The sequence below is a fragment of the Schistocerca americana genome, chromosome 1 (genome assembly GCF_021461395.2).
Source record: "Schistocerca americana isolate TAMUIC-IGC-003095 chromosome 1, iqSchAmer2.1, whole genome shotgun sequence".
Lineage (NCBI taxonomy): Eukaryota > Metazoa > Arthropoda > Insecta > Orthoptera > Acrididae > Schistocerca > Schistocerca americana.
Genome location: NC_060119.1, coordinates 788,292,461 through 788,309,230, shown reverse-complemented (window position 1 = coordinate 788,309,230; position 16,770 = coordinate 788,292,461). Strand labels below are relative to the sequence as shown.

Here is a 16,770-nt window from a genome sequence, read left to right as displayed (position 1 = left end):
AGAATGTTACACCATCCCTCGTAGAGAAGTTGGGCATTCCGCGTGATACACCATAAAACCTGGTAACTTCATTCACTCTGCGGTCATGAACACGTCCAAACACAGTAGCTCCATTCTACCATTCTCTCATGTCTCAATATGGATCCATCTTACTGCGCTGATTTCGTACAGCCGACTGGTACATACATAATACTTCACTGCCACCACCTAAATCAGGGATGAACCACCTGACAGCAGCTCTACACCATCTATAGCATTCCAAAGCGACCAGTAAGTCTTTCTAGGGGGTGACTAATACATTGCTCGGTGCTCTTCTGCCTGCCCGCCCACGGCGACCGCTGTATGGTGGATATGCGTGTGTTGCAGCGCTGGCCGACGAGCAGGAGTACCGGCTGACGCGCTACCTCATGGCCAACTACGACCCGTCCGTGCGGCCCGCAGAGAACTCGTCAGAGCCGCTCAAGGTCGTCTTCGGCATCTCGCTGCACCACATCATCGACGTCGTGAGTACCCTGCCGTCTGCCCTAAGCTTGCGGCGCTGCAGTTGCCATTTTTCATGGCTGGTTCTTCATTAATGCGTAAAGCAGCTCGTGTCTTATTACTCTTATTAATTTGTGACAAGTAATTGGACTACTTTGCCCTGTCCTCTGTTTCTTCTTTCTTGGCTCTGTATGTCAGTGTATGGAGTACAGTGAATGCCACCAACGGATGGGACTGTAAGGGATAATCGGAAAACTGTCCTCTTGACGCGCATTACTTGTCTGTTGCGAACACTGGAAAGTAAATACTACGAGACAAAAGTTCTGCTAAAGTCTGTTTTTTAATGTGATCTCTGTACGTAAAATTAAAACTCGAAATTTGAAAAGGGTGTTGATCTTTTACTATTGGCATCGTTTTAGAAGGGATTTTTCGTAATTCCAGAAGTAATGGAGTGAAATAGGGGATAAAAACTAAATATATGAACACGCAATTTTGGCTTCTCAGTTACAAATGCAAATTTAATTGTTTCACTGTTTTTGAGAATTCAGTCTCTAAGGTAATGAATAGGGAACGTAAATTTTGATGAAAATAGTTCGATAGGTTAAACCATTTTTAAAGCTAAACCTATGAAAATTAGTACTTGTCTTCTAAAGAAAAATGTGTTAGGGGACGAAAGTTACTGTGGAAACTGCACCACAAGAACTCAAAAAGGATTAACAAAGGCCTCCGATTCCAACTAAGAGAATCGCTTTTTGGTCGGAAGTACATTCAGTACTAGTATGATAAAAAAGCACTCCGTCTTCAGTCCACGAGTGGCCGACAAGGACCATCCGACCGCCGTGACATCCTCATGGAGGATGCGGATAGGAGGGGCGTGGGGTCAGCACACCGCTCTCCCGGTCGTTATGATGGTATTCTTGACCGAAGCCGATACTATTCGGTCGAGCAGCACCTCAATTGGCATCACGAGGCTGAGTGCACCTCGAAAAAGGGCAACAGCGTATGGCGGCCTGGATGGTCACCCATCCAAGTGCCGACCACGCGTGACAGCGCTTACCTGCGGTGATCTCACGGGAACCGGTGCGCCAACTGCGGCAAGGCCGTTGCCCCCTCGTATGATAAAAAAATAATAAATTAAATATTGATATATTTCAATTTTTTCAGTTTCAGTCTAATACTTACATAGGCGTTGTGTTACATACTAGAATGTCGTGTTACCAGTCTGGCACAGCTTTGCTACGGGAAACACGAAAGAGGCCGAAGACGTCCGTCTTCTGGTCGACTCCTGATCATTCTCAGAAGGAGGCTAGTTTTCGATTACGCAGAGGCTTCTATTATTTGGAAAAGAATAACTCGGATTCCTTTACGTAATCAGTATGAATTTTATAATTACCTAACTGACCTTTAACAATGAACAATAAAAATTGCATTTGCAGATGAAATCATTAATACATGGGGCGGCTATGAGTTGTATAGAAAACAAGGAACGGCCTTCTGTCTACGACCAGGATGCCGCAGTATTATCTGCTGTAGTAAAGGCTGATTGACATTTATAAAAATATTATGACATGGAGGTGAAAAAAGGAAAAGAATAGAATAAGAATTCTGGTAAACACTAAATATATTCAAATAATTCTCACAAGCAATTAGGGCTTATTTATAAACAGTATAACTTACGTAAGTAATTTTCTGACTATGTTGGTGCGATCTCAGACTGTCCTGTGATCGCTTCTTGATTCACGTCTATATCGCAAATTACACTCATTATCTTTCTCTTTCTTTCGATGCAATTCTTTCACTGTTTAACACATGTATAACAATAACTTCCCGATTTACAGTATCGAACGTGAATTACTTGAATTTTACCAATTAATAACTGTTGTCTGCACGCTGGCAACACTGCTCATTTTTATGGCTCACAATCGACCCCTTCTTACCCTTTCACATTACAAGAAAAAGTGCAATAAAATCTGAAGATCTACAAAATTTTTTACAGTCATTTTTCTTTTATTTAAATTGAGGCGGAACGCTCAGTTCAACTTCTGTTAAAATGTTTCTCTGACTGCGCAGGCGATGTATTAGCGTCTGCAGCAGATGCGCATCTTTACAGTTACGTAAATTATATAAACCAAATGTCTTTGAAAGAATAGATCTCATCTTATAAGTTGATAATTTAATACGTAGCTTGGTGAATGCCTTTCCAAGGGTACTTATAGCTTTCATACGACGGAAACCCCAATAATATTACAGCTTGTAGGGCCTTAATTAGCTTGAAAAGCTTAGGTGATGTTGCAAATTTTTTTTTTTTAAATCTTTATTCAATTCATTACATTATTCATATAACCCACTACCTAACTACATTAGTGGGTCTTAATGCTGATACAGTACAATGCAGCTTTATTATTCTACACTACAGGTAATTCTATTATTATTATTATTATTATTATTATTATTATTCTAGTCCTACCGCTATGGGGTTCTAAGCTACTTAATCTAAGTCTAAGGAACTACATGCTACCTGCAGCGTTACAGGTGTGCCAGTGCTACTATAAACCTACTAGGTGTTGGCCCGGCCCACTGAGCTAATCCCAGTGGGCGTGCCCCTGGCACTGGGCTGGCCTTAACTTTGTGTCGCTGCAGTATATTCTAGGTGTTATCCTATCTTCTACATCTAATCTAACTACATATGTCATAGTCAGTGTGCGTTCAATTCCGGTGTTTGTGTGCCCCCCTCCCTCCTAGTCCAGGGTAAGGCGGATTCCAGCCGTGAGGCGGCTGGCCAAGTCCCTGCCCGACGGTACAGGAAGGGTGCACGAAGTCTAAATCGGTGAAGGTATTTGCCCGTTACTGATGATTGTCCCTTAAAAAGTTCTTGAGTACTTTCTTTGAGATTTCATCAGTAAGTGTATTTAGGGTATTGAAGGTGTTTTCGTGCCTTAATATGTGGTACGTGTCATTGTTCGGTAGCTGTTGTCGTAAATCATGGGCTACATCATCGAAGAGGCGGCACTCATACACCACATGTTCTGGGGTACCTTGCGCAGCACCACAGTCACACGCTGGTGTAGCCTGCTTCCCAAACCGACATAGATATGTCGGGTATGGTCCATGTCCAGTAAGAAAGTGCAGCATTCCTCTCGTGGGTGTGGAAAATGTGAATTTTAACCTTTCCTCTATATCCGGTAGCAGTTCATAAGTTCTGCGTCCCGTGTCCTCATTGTTCCATTGATCCTGCCAGAGTTCAATCCCTCTCTTTTTGATAGCATACTTGTCCCCAGCGTAAACCCCAAATATTTCCCTGATTTTGTCCCTGTTTTCCTTCCTCGCCCAGTACCAGGCGGCTTGCTCCCGAATTTTTATGTCCAGTGGACAGATCCCCATTAGCACTAACAGTGCTCCTCCAGGTGTTGTCCTGTAGGCCCCCGCTGAACGTAGAATCATGTTCCGCTGCACTCTTCTTACGGCCATGGCAGGCATGACCCTCGTGAGTCTGTGTGCCCAGACTCCTGATCCGTACCCCACTATGGAGGTCAGAATACTATTGTGGTATAATTTGGTTAGGTTGGGTGGAAGGTGAAACCGCTTATGACCAATTCCAATGAGATTATTTAGTAAAACCAGTGATTTTTGGGATACGGTATCAATGTGTGATGCAAAGTTCCACCTCTCGTCGCTGATTACACCCAGGTGTCGGGCCTCCCGGCGCCGAAGAACTGGGATGCCGTTGATTCTTACCGTGGGATTTCTGACCAGTTGGCCTTTAAGAAGTAAGTATGTTGATTTGTTGGGCGCAATCGTCATTTTACTTTTGTGGCACCATGATGTTAGTACGGTTACGGCTCTCTCCACTTTCGGCTCTAGATCCTCACGGCTTCGGCCGCCGGCCAGCAAGAGGAGGTCGTCCGCGTATGCTATGACCTGTAGCACATCGTCACAGTTCTTTAGATCTTCAAGTAGTGGCTCCATATTAATGTCCCAAAAGAGAGGTCCCAGGACAGAGCCCTGAGGACATCCTTTGGTCACAGTCTTCCTGACCATGCCGCTACGGGCCGATAGCCAGACCTCCCTGTCTGCACAATAGCTCCTCAGACAGCCATATAGTAGCCATGGACAGTTCTTCTCCCGTAAGCGGGAAAAGAGTGAGGGCCACCACAGGTTGTCGAAGGCGCCACTGATGTCAACCATGATGCCGACGACATACTTGTGCGGGGCGGAGCCACAGACCTCGGCAGCCAGGGCGATTGCGTCAGACGCAGAACACCCAGACCGATAACCGAATTGTCTGTCGCTCATCCCACACAGCACGCGGTGTGCTGTCAGTCTGTTTGCCAGTAGCCTCTCTGATGTTGCAATTTGTGAAGAACGTAAAAATTAGATTAAAGAAAAACAAAAAAGTTTGTTCTGACCATGTATACCAGGCTCATCCAAGAATTGCGTCCGGCGGGCGCAGTCGCGCCCGGCGGGCGCAAGGCAGTGTAGTTCAGTGCCCCGTACGCGACCGTGCGTCGCTAGGGTAGGCATGGGCGGGAGAGGGACAGCTGCAGAGCGAGTGAGACCGCACAGCACTGCTCTGCGCTGGACTGTCCCGAGGTCAGATCCTACGTAAACAAAATAACAGAGGAAGCGCAGCTCTGTAAATGTGGTCGAAGAGCAGTAAAACAAGCAAACCATTTACTGTTTAAGTAACAATAAGTGTTCGTGTGGCAGAATTACTACGCAAAGCTTTAGAAAACAATATCCAAAACAAGAATCGAAGAACAACTTAGTAGTTTTGTGACCCACAGGTTGATTCTACTAGTATTGCACATACGCACTCGTCATATGTACAGTAGGCGTCTTTTGAAAGATACGAGGGTGAGACAAATGAAAACCTTAAATATTTTTTTAAATTTTATTTATTTTGCAGAAGTGGTACAGAGCTGTATTACTTTTCAACGCCGGCCGAAATGGCCAAGCTGTTCTAGGCGCTTCAGACCTACGGTCGCAGGTTCGAATACTGCCTCGGCCATGGATGTGTGTGACGTCCTTAGGTTAGTTAGGTTTAAGTAGTTCTAAGTTCTAGGAGCTGATGACCTCCGCTGTTAAGTCCCATAGTGCTCAGAGCCATTTGAACCATTTTGAACCACTTTCCAACATAATCTCCCCCACGCTCAATGCAAGTCCTCCAGCGCGTACAAAGTGCATAAATTCCTTTAGAAAAAAACTCTTTGGGTAGTCCGCGCAACCACTCATGCACCGCGTGGAGTACCTCTTCCATCAGAACGGAACTTCTTTCCTCCCATTGCGTCTTTGAGTAGTCGAGACATGTGTAAATCACTTGGGGCAAAGTCTGGTGAGTATGGTGGTTGGAGAAGACACTCAAAATGCAGGACTGTGATCGCTGCAACTGTTGTACAGGCAGTGTGGAGCCTTGCACTGTCATGTTGCAAAAGGACACCTGCTGACAGCAATCCACGTCGCTTTGATTTGATTGCAGGCTGCAGATGATTTTTTAGGAGATCTGTGTATAATGCACTGGCGACAGTGGTCCCTCTAGCTATGCAATGCTCCAAAATGACGCCTTTTTCGTCCCAAAAGAGAGTCAGCATAACCTTACCTGCTGATGGTTCTGTTCGAAACTTTTTTGATTTTGGTGATGAGGAATGGCGCCATTCCTTGCTCACTCGCCGGCCGCGGTGGCCGTGCGGTTCTGGCGCTGCAGTCTGGAACCGCGGGACTGCTACGGTCGCAGGTTCGAATCCTGCCTCAGGTATGGGTGTGTGTGATGTCCTTAGGTTAGTTAGGTTTAATTAGCTCTAAGTTCTAGGGGACTTATGACCTAAGATGTTGAGTCCCATAGTGCTCAGAGCCATTTGAACCATTTGAACCTTGCTCACTCTCTTCGTTCCCGGTTGGTGGAAGTGAACCCAGGTTTCGTCCTCAGTAACCACTCTTGCAAGGAAGTCATCACCTTCTCGTTCAAAGCGCCGAAGAAGTTCTTCACAAGCATCAACACGTCGTTCTCTCATTTCAGGAGTCAGCTGCCGTGGCACACATCTTGCCGACACTTTGTGAAACTGGAGCACATCATGCACAATGTGGTGTGCTGACCCATGACTAATCTTTAAACAAGCTGCATTGTCATTCAGTGTCACTCGGCGGTTTTCCTTCGCTGTGACTTCAACTGCTGCATTGTTCTGCGGAGTCACAACTCGTTGTACCTGACCTGGACGAGGAGCATCTTCCACTGAAGTCACACAATTTGCGAACTTCCTACTCCATTCGTAGACTTGCTGCTGTGACAAACATGCATCACCGTACTGAACATTCATTTGTCGATGAATTTCAATAGGTTTCACACCTTCACTACGCAAGAACAGAATAACAGAACGCTGTTCTTCCCTGGTGCAAGTCGCAAGTGGGGCGGTCATTTTTATACCGATACTGCGACGGTATGTGTGCATCTGCACTATGCTGCCACCTACACGCCATTCTGCACGCTGTTTATAGCACGATTACCAACTTACAGGATAACGGCGCGAAATTTCGATTTGTTATTACAAATTTAAGGTTTTCATTTGACTCGTCCTCGTATATCAATTTCTTAAATGTACTAGTGTCATAAATATTCTACTTTAGAAATAATTTTGCGTAAGCGATACAGTGTAACATTCTTACTGTTACTAGCTGTAAATAAATATTTTTTGTTGTAAGGCTACTTCGTGCTACAGCTTTTTGTATCCTTTTTCAGAGTTTAGACATCTAATCCTTAGTTTACTGTTTTGTGCGTAATAATTGTAATTGACCTAGTTTGAAAACTTATTAAACATAGAATTAAGGTTTATAAAAACCTTTAATCCTTAGTCAACATTCTTAAAGAAAATAATTAAAATTTTACACGTTTTTCTTTTCCGAGTAAATGATTTTGTCCAGGTTTGGTACAATAATCCGGGAGACTGTCAAATTTTTATCTCTAAGTAGCGAACGGTGCTTAGTTTTAGCAAGCTTTAAAATAGAGAAAAAGCGCTCCCAAATATACGTGAAACAGAACACTGAGAGAACTTTGGCCGCGTGTTTGTGCAAAAGACGATACTTCTTTCTTGTAAAACAACTGTAAAAGTCATCCAAAATTTTATACGTAAGAAAGCGGCCCTTCAGTTGGATATCGTACTATAGGTCAATCAGCTCTAGTTGAAACACCTGTGAGACGCCCTCTGACTGAAAGGAAAATGGACGTACAAATATATCTAAGGCCGGTTGAAGCTCACTTATCTCCAAAAATCTGTTTTCAAACTCTTCTGGTAATTCGCAAATGATTTGAACAAAAGCTAAAAAATTCACATCTTCTTAAACGCTGTCTAACACAGGAAAGCGTCCACAATAATCCTCGAGCAACTGTTTTTCCCACAAAATAACTTTTTTTTAAAAATGCATGAATCGTCTGCACTAAATCAACAACAGAGTGATTTTCACTTTGCAGTGAATCGTTCAGAGTATTTAAATGACCAATTAGGTCATTCAAAAAGGCCAATTCGCCACCCACTTAGGATCTCCAAAGTAATTCTTCTGGACTTCCTTTCATTTCCGAAAATATACCGATTTCTTCCCTCTGCTCAGCCATCTTTCTTCGGCGTGGTAAGGGATGTCCAGGTATTCTGCTTCGATATCAGCCAGAAATTCTTTAAATTGGGGGTATGTGAGTCCATGCAAGCGAAGATAATCAACCGTTCGAACAACTCTGTCCAGTACATTTTTTATGCTGAAAATCGCCGCACGAAGTGCCTCCTGGTGTATCAGACAATGGACTGCTGCACTGCTGCGAATAAGAAACAGACGACTTCAGCCAATTTTGACCTGATGTAACCCAGAAATCCAGTGCGTATCCCTCGTAGCGCAGGGGCCCCATCCGTTGTTACACTGGTCAGGCGTTTTCATTTTAAACCCATTATCTCAAACACGTTCTTCACCTCAACCCGTTGTTGTACCTTTTAATGGTATAAGGCCGAGAAATTCTTCGGTGACACGCAGAGTGTGTCGACACCCCGAATGACAATTACGAGCTGAGAGACGTCGGCAACGTCCGTGGAGTCGTCAAGAGCGATAGAAAGTGAAAAGAAGTTCACCGGCCTCTCCATTAATTGCTACTCCACATCTGAGGCCATATCTTCGACTCGGCGAGCAACAGTTCGAGGCGAAAGAGCTATTTTTTCAAATTTTTCCGTGAGGTCTGCTGCACAAATACAAGCCGCCGAGTCGATCAGGCAGTCCTTGATGAGATTCCCGGCCGCAAAGGGTTTCTCTGCTTTCGCAATTCTCAGCGAGCATTTGTAACTTGCTCGGAAACTTTGCCCTCCTGTTTCCTGATCGTCCCAAGGAAAAAAAAGAAAAAAACCTTAGAATTAATTTTTCACAGTCCTGTTTTTAAAACACTTTTATCGTTTTAACAGTTAATTGTTTCTTTCATTGAAACCAGAATTAAAAAACTAACAAAAAAGATTGGTTTTAGGTGTGTTTTCCCCCAGCTCCTCTGAAAAGCGGTCATAGACGCTAACAAGGACAGCGAAATGTAGGCGCAAAATAAATTTTTATCTATTGCAATAGTTCCATTTTAATTAATTGAAAACATAGATCAAACTACAACATATGTTTTCCCACCAATCAAAACACAAATACACAAAAAAAAGAATGACTCTTAATTACATTTTGCTGCCCGAGAGAGCGTTTGTGACGGCGTTTCAGAATGTTGTTGTTGCTGTTGTTGTTGTGGTCTTCAGCCCTGAGACTGGTTTGATGCAGCTCTCCATGCTACTCTGTCCTGTGCAAGCTTCTTCATCTCCCAGAACCCACTGCAGCCTACATCCTTCTGAAACTGCTTATTGTATTCATTTGGTCTCCCTCTACGATTTTTACCCTCCACGCTGCCCTCCAGTACTAAATTTGTGATCCCTCGATGTCTCATAACATGTCCTACCAACCGATCCCTTCTTCTAGTCAAGTTGTGCCACAAGCTCCTCTTCTCCCCAATTCTGTTCAATACCTCCTCATTAGTTATGTGATCTACCCATCTAATCTTCAGCATTCTTCTGTAGCACCACATTCCAAAAGCTTCTATTCTCTTCTTGTCTAAGCTATTTATCGTCCACGTTTCACTTCCATACATGGCTACACTCCATACAAATACTTTCAGAAACGACTTCCTGACATTTAAATCTATACTCTATGTTAACAAATTTTTCTTCTTCAGAAACGCTTTCCTTGCCATTGCAAGTCTACATTTTATATCCTCTCTACTTCGACCACCATCAGTTATTTTGCTCCCCAAATAGCAAAATTCCTTTACTACTTTTAGTGTCTCATTTCCTAATCTAATTCCCTCAGCATCACCCGACTTAATTCGACTACATTCCACTATCCTCGTTTTGCTTTCGTTGATGTTCATCTTATATCCTCCTTTAAAGACACTATCCATTCCGTCCAACTGCTCTTCCAAGTCCTTTGCTGTCTCTGACAGAATTACAATGCCATCGGAGAACCTCAAAATTTTTATTTCTTCTTCATGGATTTTAATACCTACTACGAACTTTTCTTTTGTTTCCTTTACTGCTTGCTCAATATACAGATTGAATAGTATCGGGGAGAGGCTACAACCCTGTCTCACTCCCTACCCAACCACTGCTTCCCTTTCATACCCCTCGACTCTTATAACTGCCACCTGCTTTCTGTACAAATTGTAAATAGCCTTTCGCTGCCTGTATTTTACCCCTGCCACCTTCAGAATTTGAAAGAGAGTATTCCAATCAACATTGTCAAAAGCTTTCTGTAAGTCTACAAATGCTAGAAAAGTAGGTTTGCCTTTCCTTAATCTTTCTTCTAAGATAAGTCGTAGGGTCAGTATTGCCTCACATGTTCCAACATTTCTACGGAATCCAACCTGATCTTCCCCGAGGTCGGCTTCTATCAGTGTTTCCATTCGTCTGTAAGGAATTCGCTTTAGTATTTTGCAGCTGTAACTTATTAAACTGATATTTCGGTAATTTTCGCATCTGTCAACACCTGCTTTCTTTGGGATTGGGATTATTATATTCTTCTTGAAGTCCGAGGGTATTTCGCCTGTCTCATACATCTTGCTCACCAGATGGTAGAGTTTTGTCAGGACTGGCTCTCCCAAGGCCGTCAGTAGTTCTAATGGAATGTTGTCTACTCCCGGGGCCTTGTTTCGATTCAGGTCTTTCAGTGCTCTGTCAAACTTTTCACGCAGTATCATATCTCCCATTTCATCTTCATCTACATCCTCTTCCATTTCCATACTATTGTCCTCAAGTACATCGCCCTTATATAGGCCCTCTATACACTCCTTTCACCTTTCTGCTTTCCCTTCTTGGCTTAGAACCGGGTTTCCATCAACGCTCTTGATATTCATGCAAGTGGATCTCCTTTCTCCAAAGGTCTCTTTAATTTTCCTGTAGGCAGTATCTATCTTACCCCTAGTGAGATAAGCCTCTACATCCTTACATTTGTCCTCTAGGCATCCCTGCTTAGCCATTTTGCACTTCCTGTCGATATCATTTTTGAGATGTTTGTATTCCTTTTTGCCTGATTCATTTACTGCATGCGTTTCAGAAAGTGGCAAAAAATATACCACTTGAAGCTTTTTCTTATGTCCTTGCTACGCGATTTAATGCAGCACAAATAAAAAAAATTAACCGAAAAGAAGCGTTCCTTGTTGCTGACAATCTGATATTCGAAAACTGGCACATTGCTAAATGACATATCAGATCATAAAATAAAGTTACATTTATCATCACTATAAATAATGAAGAGTTACTATAGGAAACACTTCCTTCACTGTAATGCTGCTCCAAATTTTCATTCAGTTCTTCAAGCCTTGACTGGCGTTCGTTATACGACAAATTTTCTAACTGATCTTTGTGACAGGTATTAAACTGCTGTTCAATAGAGTACTTTTTTAAATACGTTAGGTTCCGATACCATGTTAAACATCTGGCACGATTTTTGCCGGCAGTACAAAAGAAATTAATTTCTCACTGGGGTTTAATTAGTGCGGACGCACCGCCCCTCCTCCTTTTTGTCTGCTGCTGTTGACCATCTGTCTCGATCCACTGTAGCCTTACGACTGTTGACTGAAGGCTTTGTATCGTATCAATGCTTTTGATCTCTGCTGGCGCGGTGGTCTGTCATCCGTACGTAGGGCGCGTACCGCGGCATGACGAGGCACGGCTGGCGGACCGTACCGTCAGCTAACCGACACGGCTCGGCCACTGCAACAACATACGAATTCGCCCGGGGAGCTGGCCTCGGGCGATCGCGGGCGCTAGCGCCCCGTGGGCACAGTTCGGACGAGCCTGATGTAGACGGAATACGCGAATGAAACATCGGACGTTAAGCTAGTATGTATTGCTATAAACAGAGAATTAACGACAATGGAATGGTATCCATGGTGTAGCGATTTGTCAGGATGGCTGGAGTAATTAGGTACCCCGCTAAAGGAACAGTGATGGTGTGGGTTGATTAGCCATGTGGCGGGTTTGAATTTTTTATTCCATTACGTGCAGCGGGCATGTTGTAGTAGTCAGTGGCCAGGATTGGGTGGCGACCCTGTAGTGTGATGAGGGTGCTGACCTCAGCTCACGACCTTCACCAGCACGGACAGTTCACAGCGGCAAGAAGTTCCGCCGTTAGCGCTACGGCGACCAGGAAGCGCAGCGTCAGATCGCCCGGGCTGGCTGGCAGCACGCCACTGTGTCAGACTCTGCCGTTGTTCGGTATGGCTGCGCGACTCTGCGGAAAGCACCCGAGCGAGTTGAACACGGGGCCCCATCGCAGGCGGCAGTGACAGTGGCCTGCAGGGGCAAGCTTGCAGTAGCAGAATGTACCTCAACAAGGCAGGCCGCAGCTCGGCAACTAGTCAGACCCAGACGCGAGCCGTGGACTCTTGGTAATACACTGAAGTCGCTAAAAGTAGGGTAGCAGATAGGCCTCCATTTGGAACGCACCAGCTCGACCACTGGTGGGATCAGGCCCAGGCGCAGCTTGTAGTTTCGCATCCAGTGAAAGTGGCGTCTAGTACTAGAAGCTAGATGACCCATTTCGAATCGACTACGGGTGTGTAGTATCTTGTAGTACCTGCTGTAGCAAGTAGTAGACTGTGAAGGACACTGTATAACGGAAACGGGCAGTACTTGTGGCGGTTTGGTCAACCACGGGTTGACCAAGCCATCAATCCTCACGAAGAAGAACAAGGAAGTGGCACGGTTGGGCGCATGGAGCGTGTTCTGATCCAGATCGCCATGGGTCCAGTCTGATTCTGTACTTCCACGAGGTCAAAAACCTTACCACTCCGGTAACAACTCTTCCTAACCTATCAGAGTCCACTTGTGGCGTCTTGCCAAGGCACGCTAGGCTAGCTTCTCCTTTCTCCCTTCCACTAGGGCTTATTGCTCCAGTCCATTATGACATTCTTTTCCTGACCCAGTTACGGGTTTTCGACATCCAAGCGACAAGAGCTGTGGTGCAACAATAGGAACAACGTTTTGTGGAGTAGATTCTAAACGTCCTGTATGATAACTGATGCAGAGTGCTTTCCAGCTGTGTCAGTGCATCGTAATATTTGTTACGGTTATGTCTACAACATTTTGTAATGGCAGTAGAATGTGTAATGAAAAGATCTGGGTAACTCTGTACTAACAACAATCAGAATGAACATTACATCTGCAGCAGTGTTTACTCGAACACTGGTTTGAAACTTCCTGGCAGGTTAAAACTGTGTATCAGACTGGGACTCGAATTGAGAACCTTTTACGTAACGCATAATGATCTTACCGACTTTACCGTCCGGATATGACTCACGATCCGCCATTTCACATTCACATTCATTCATCTCACTTCGCAGAGATCGTAAGCGAACCACAAACACCCACTCTTAGTGAGGGCTGTGTATGTTACTCCAACAATTGCCTTCTTTGAACTGCCACACGGTTCATGTGTATTTTAGTCCGTGGCGAGTCACGAAACGACAGTGCATCGGTTCTGAATTAGGCGTGTGAACACAGTGGGAGTCAATCAGCGACTTCTGTTCGAACTCTCCAGTCTACGCAGTGGAAGTTTACATTTGACGAGATTTGTTTTCCGGACCATGCGAATTGTTGTGGAGCAGACTAGGGGATTGGGTTGGGTTGTTTGGGGGAAGAAACCTAACTGCGAGGTCATCGGTCTCATCGGATTAGGGAAAGACGGGGAAGGAAGTCGGCCGTGCCCTTTCAAAGGATCCATCCCGGCATTTGCCTGGAGCGATTTAGGGAAATCACGGAAAACCTAAATCAGGATAGCCGGACGCGGGATTGAACCGTCGTCCTCCCGAATGCGAGTCCAGTGTGCTAACCACTGGGCCACCTCGCTCGGTGGAGCAGAATAAAGCTACCTGAAGATACAGATTTAAAGAACTTAATTAAGATTTTGCTGAGACGCGTGTACGTAACAGTAACAGACTCCATTCTTGAGCATAGCTTAAACTTTTTAAACTGAAATTCATGACCCGACCACATTATTTTGAAGTCCAAACTATACATCAGTCAACGGACTGCCTAACTTATACTTCCAACGCCCGCCGCTGTGACCGAGCGGTTTTAGGCTCTTGAGTCCGGAACCACGCCGTGCTACGGTCGCAGGTTCGAATCCTCCCTCGGACATGGATCTGTGTGATGTTCTTAGGTTAGTTACGTTTAAGTAGTTCTCAGTCTAGGGGACTGATGACCTCAGATGTTAAGTCCCATAGTGCTTAGAGTCATTTTTTTTATTTTTCCAATAGCGGGCTAACTATCATATGATTTTCAAATCGGGTGAGCGTAGTTTCAATTATTAGAAATAATGAACTGTACTTCGAAGAATAAACCATAAATAGCGAAATTCAACTTTCAAACTATTCCAATTCCCTAATTTATCATTGATTTACTTAGCATTTGGAATTAATTAAATGCAGTGAAATGAAATTAATCGATCGCTAAATATACAGTAACATGAAACAACAAATTTACTGTTAATGGTCACTATATATACATTTCCACAATGCATTTCAAAGATTTAAATCTCCATCATCATCAGGTTGATTTGTTTGCATTAATGGCATGTATGTATTGTGTTACGACTCTGAGGTAGCCTATGGCTCTGCCTAGTGTAGAAAAAGAAACACTACATTGAATACCTCTTTTAGTTATTTTACTTTACATTTACATTTACGTTCAGTCGTTAGTCAAAGACCGCAGCATACCCATGCTCTTAAACAGTATTTTGTTTTTTCCACTATACAGTGCCACAGGTTGTCCCAATGTCGCAACACAACGCATTCATGCTACATTAATATACACAAATGCTATATTAATATACACAAATCCACTTGATAATGGCGGTTAAAATTTTTGAAATACGTTGTTGAAATATATAAATAATGATTGGAAACAGCAAAATTGTTGTTTCATTCGGTATAAACAACAGTCACGGAGAAAACCTAACCTAAAACTTTCGCAATTGAAAATAGAAATGATAAATATGCAGCGACATGAAACGATAGTAATACAACTTTTAACAGCGCTGCTATTCCCACATACCCTGCAGGTCACTATGGCTTCATTACACTACTGTTTCACCATATCCAAGTGATTTTCACTAACCTTAGTCACTGATTTCATCCCATTCGAGCCAATCATTTCCTTTCAGTGCAGTTAATTAATTAATTGTGTTCCTTGTGGCAGGATAAACGACGATCTTCCGCTAACTTTGGTGTTGCGTACTTTGTGGGAGAATCTCTGATAGATGTGTTCAAAAGCTGTAAGTTCAAACGTCAGAGACAATGAAAGTTTCAGTGATGCCTGGCGGCGAACTCAGTTTAATGGCTATGGCGACGAGTCGCAATAAGCAGAAATCCGGTATCGATTTCTGGTCAATCACAAATTTTCAGTAGACACCACACGTCAGTATATTTGCTACAGAATTACAACTGTCATAGTGTTTTTAAGATACACTGTACATCGTTTGATAATTCATTGACGAGATCCTCTGTGACAGTATTCGTTCGATCTCTAATTGTGACAAACAACAATAGTCTCTCTGTATAACTGTAGTGTTCGAATAAGAAAATACAACAAATATTTTGCAGTAGGCTTTCTCTATATCTGTTATGGTACACATAAAATAACTTGGCCCTTACCTGCTCACATCGTGATGGTGGCGATTCCCTTGTGGAAGGTGACGGCGTGGTAGGAAAGGTGCATTTGGACAGCTGCAGCCTACACGCTGACACGTATCTCGAGTAGATTGCAAGTTTCAGCTAGAGAGTCCGTAAGCGATCGTATTAACAGGATGTAGCAGTACGTCCAATTATTCGATAAAAATAGACGTTCAAAGTCTATCGTTTCGCATTAGACTAGTGAAAAATAAATAGTCGCAAAAACAGATGATCATCCAATTCAAAACAAATCCGACTGCGCGCTGCCACATGGAAAACTAGTAAAACTAAAGAGGTGCAAGAATTTAGCTTAACGAACAACATCACGTACTAAGATGCTGACAATATAAAATGAAGAACATGTGTCACATGGAAATTATGCCAGTCCCTTAATGACTTTTCTTCAGTATTACCTAAATATAAAACTTTCCTCTTTTTCCGCGCCTTTCTTGTAGTAGTTGAGCCTAAGGAAATACTTGTAGCCGGCCGGAGTAGCCAGCGATTCTAGGAGCTACATTCTGGAACCGCGTGACCGCTACGGTCGCACGTTCGAATCCTGCCTCGGGAATGGATGTGTGTGATGTCCTTAGGGTAGTTGGGTTTAAGTAGTTCTAAGTTCTAGGGGACTGATGATCTCATAAGTTAAGTCCCATAGTGCTCAGAACCATTTGAACCATTTGAACCATTTTAAATACTTCTAGCTATGTTTTCCTTCTCCTCCTTTATGCTTTTCAAGCATACTTGTGAATACGATGTTTGCTTTTCAATTTTCGTCTTCCAACATACGTTTAATCGCATTGGATATAGTCGCACCTACCTGGTTATGAAGAACTGTCTCTGCACCTACACTGTGCCGTGCTATGAACTAAAAAGGTAGCTGTAAGCACTCTGGAAGTGCGCATGTCGTCAGGCGACAGATGGATGCATTTTTGTCTCAGGGCGATGCTATTTCACGCAACCTCTTGCGGACAACGCGATGGAACAAATAATATTGTATTTATTCTGAGGAAAGACTCGTAAATGTCAGAGCTTCTTGCGTCTTAACAAAGACTACTGGTCATATTTGAAATGCT

At 43.6% G+C, this 16,770-nt stretch overlaps 1 protein-coding gene across 1 annotated transcript in view; it reads left to right on the top strand.

Moving 5' to 3' along the window:
• Window positions 1-394: 394 nt before the first annotated feature.
• Window positions 395-16,770, top strand: part of LOC124545570 (neuronal acetylcholine receptor subunit alpha-7-like) — a 581,174-nt gene continuing 564,798 nt past the window's right edge. The window contains exon 1 of the mRNA XM_047124520.1: window positions 395-503. Within this exon, the coding sequence (XP_046980476.1) occupies window positions 408-503 (96 nt within the window). The 5' untranslated portion in view covers window positions 395-407. The remainder of the gene's footprint in view (window positions 504-16,770) is intronic.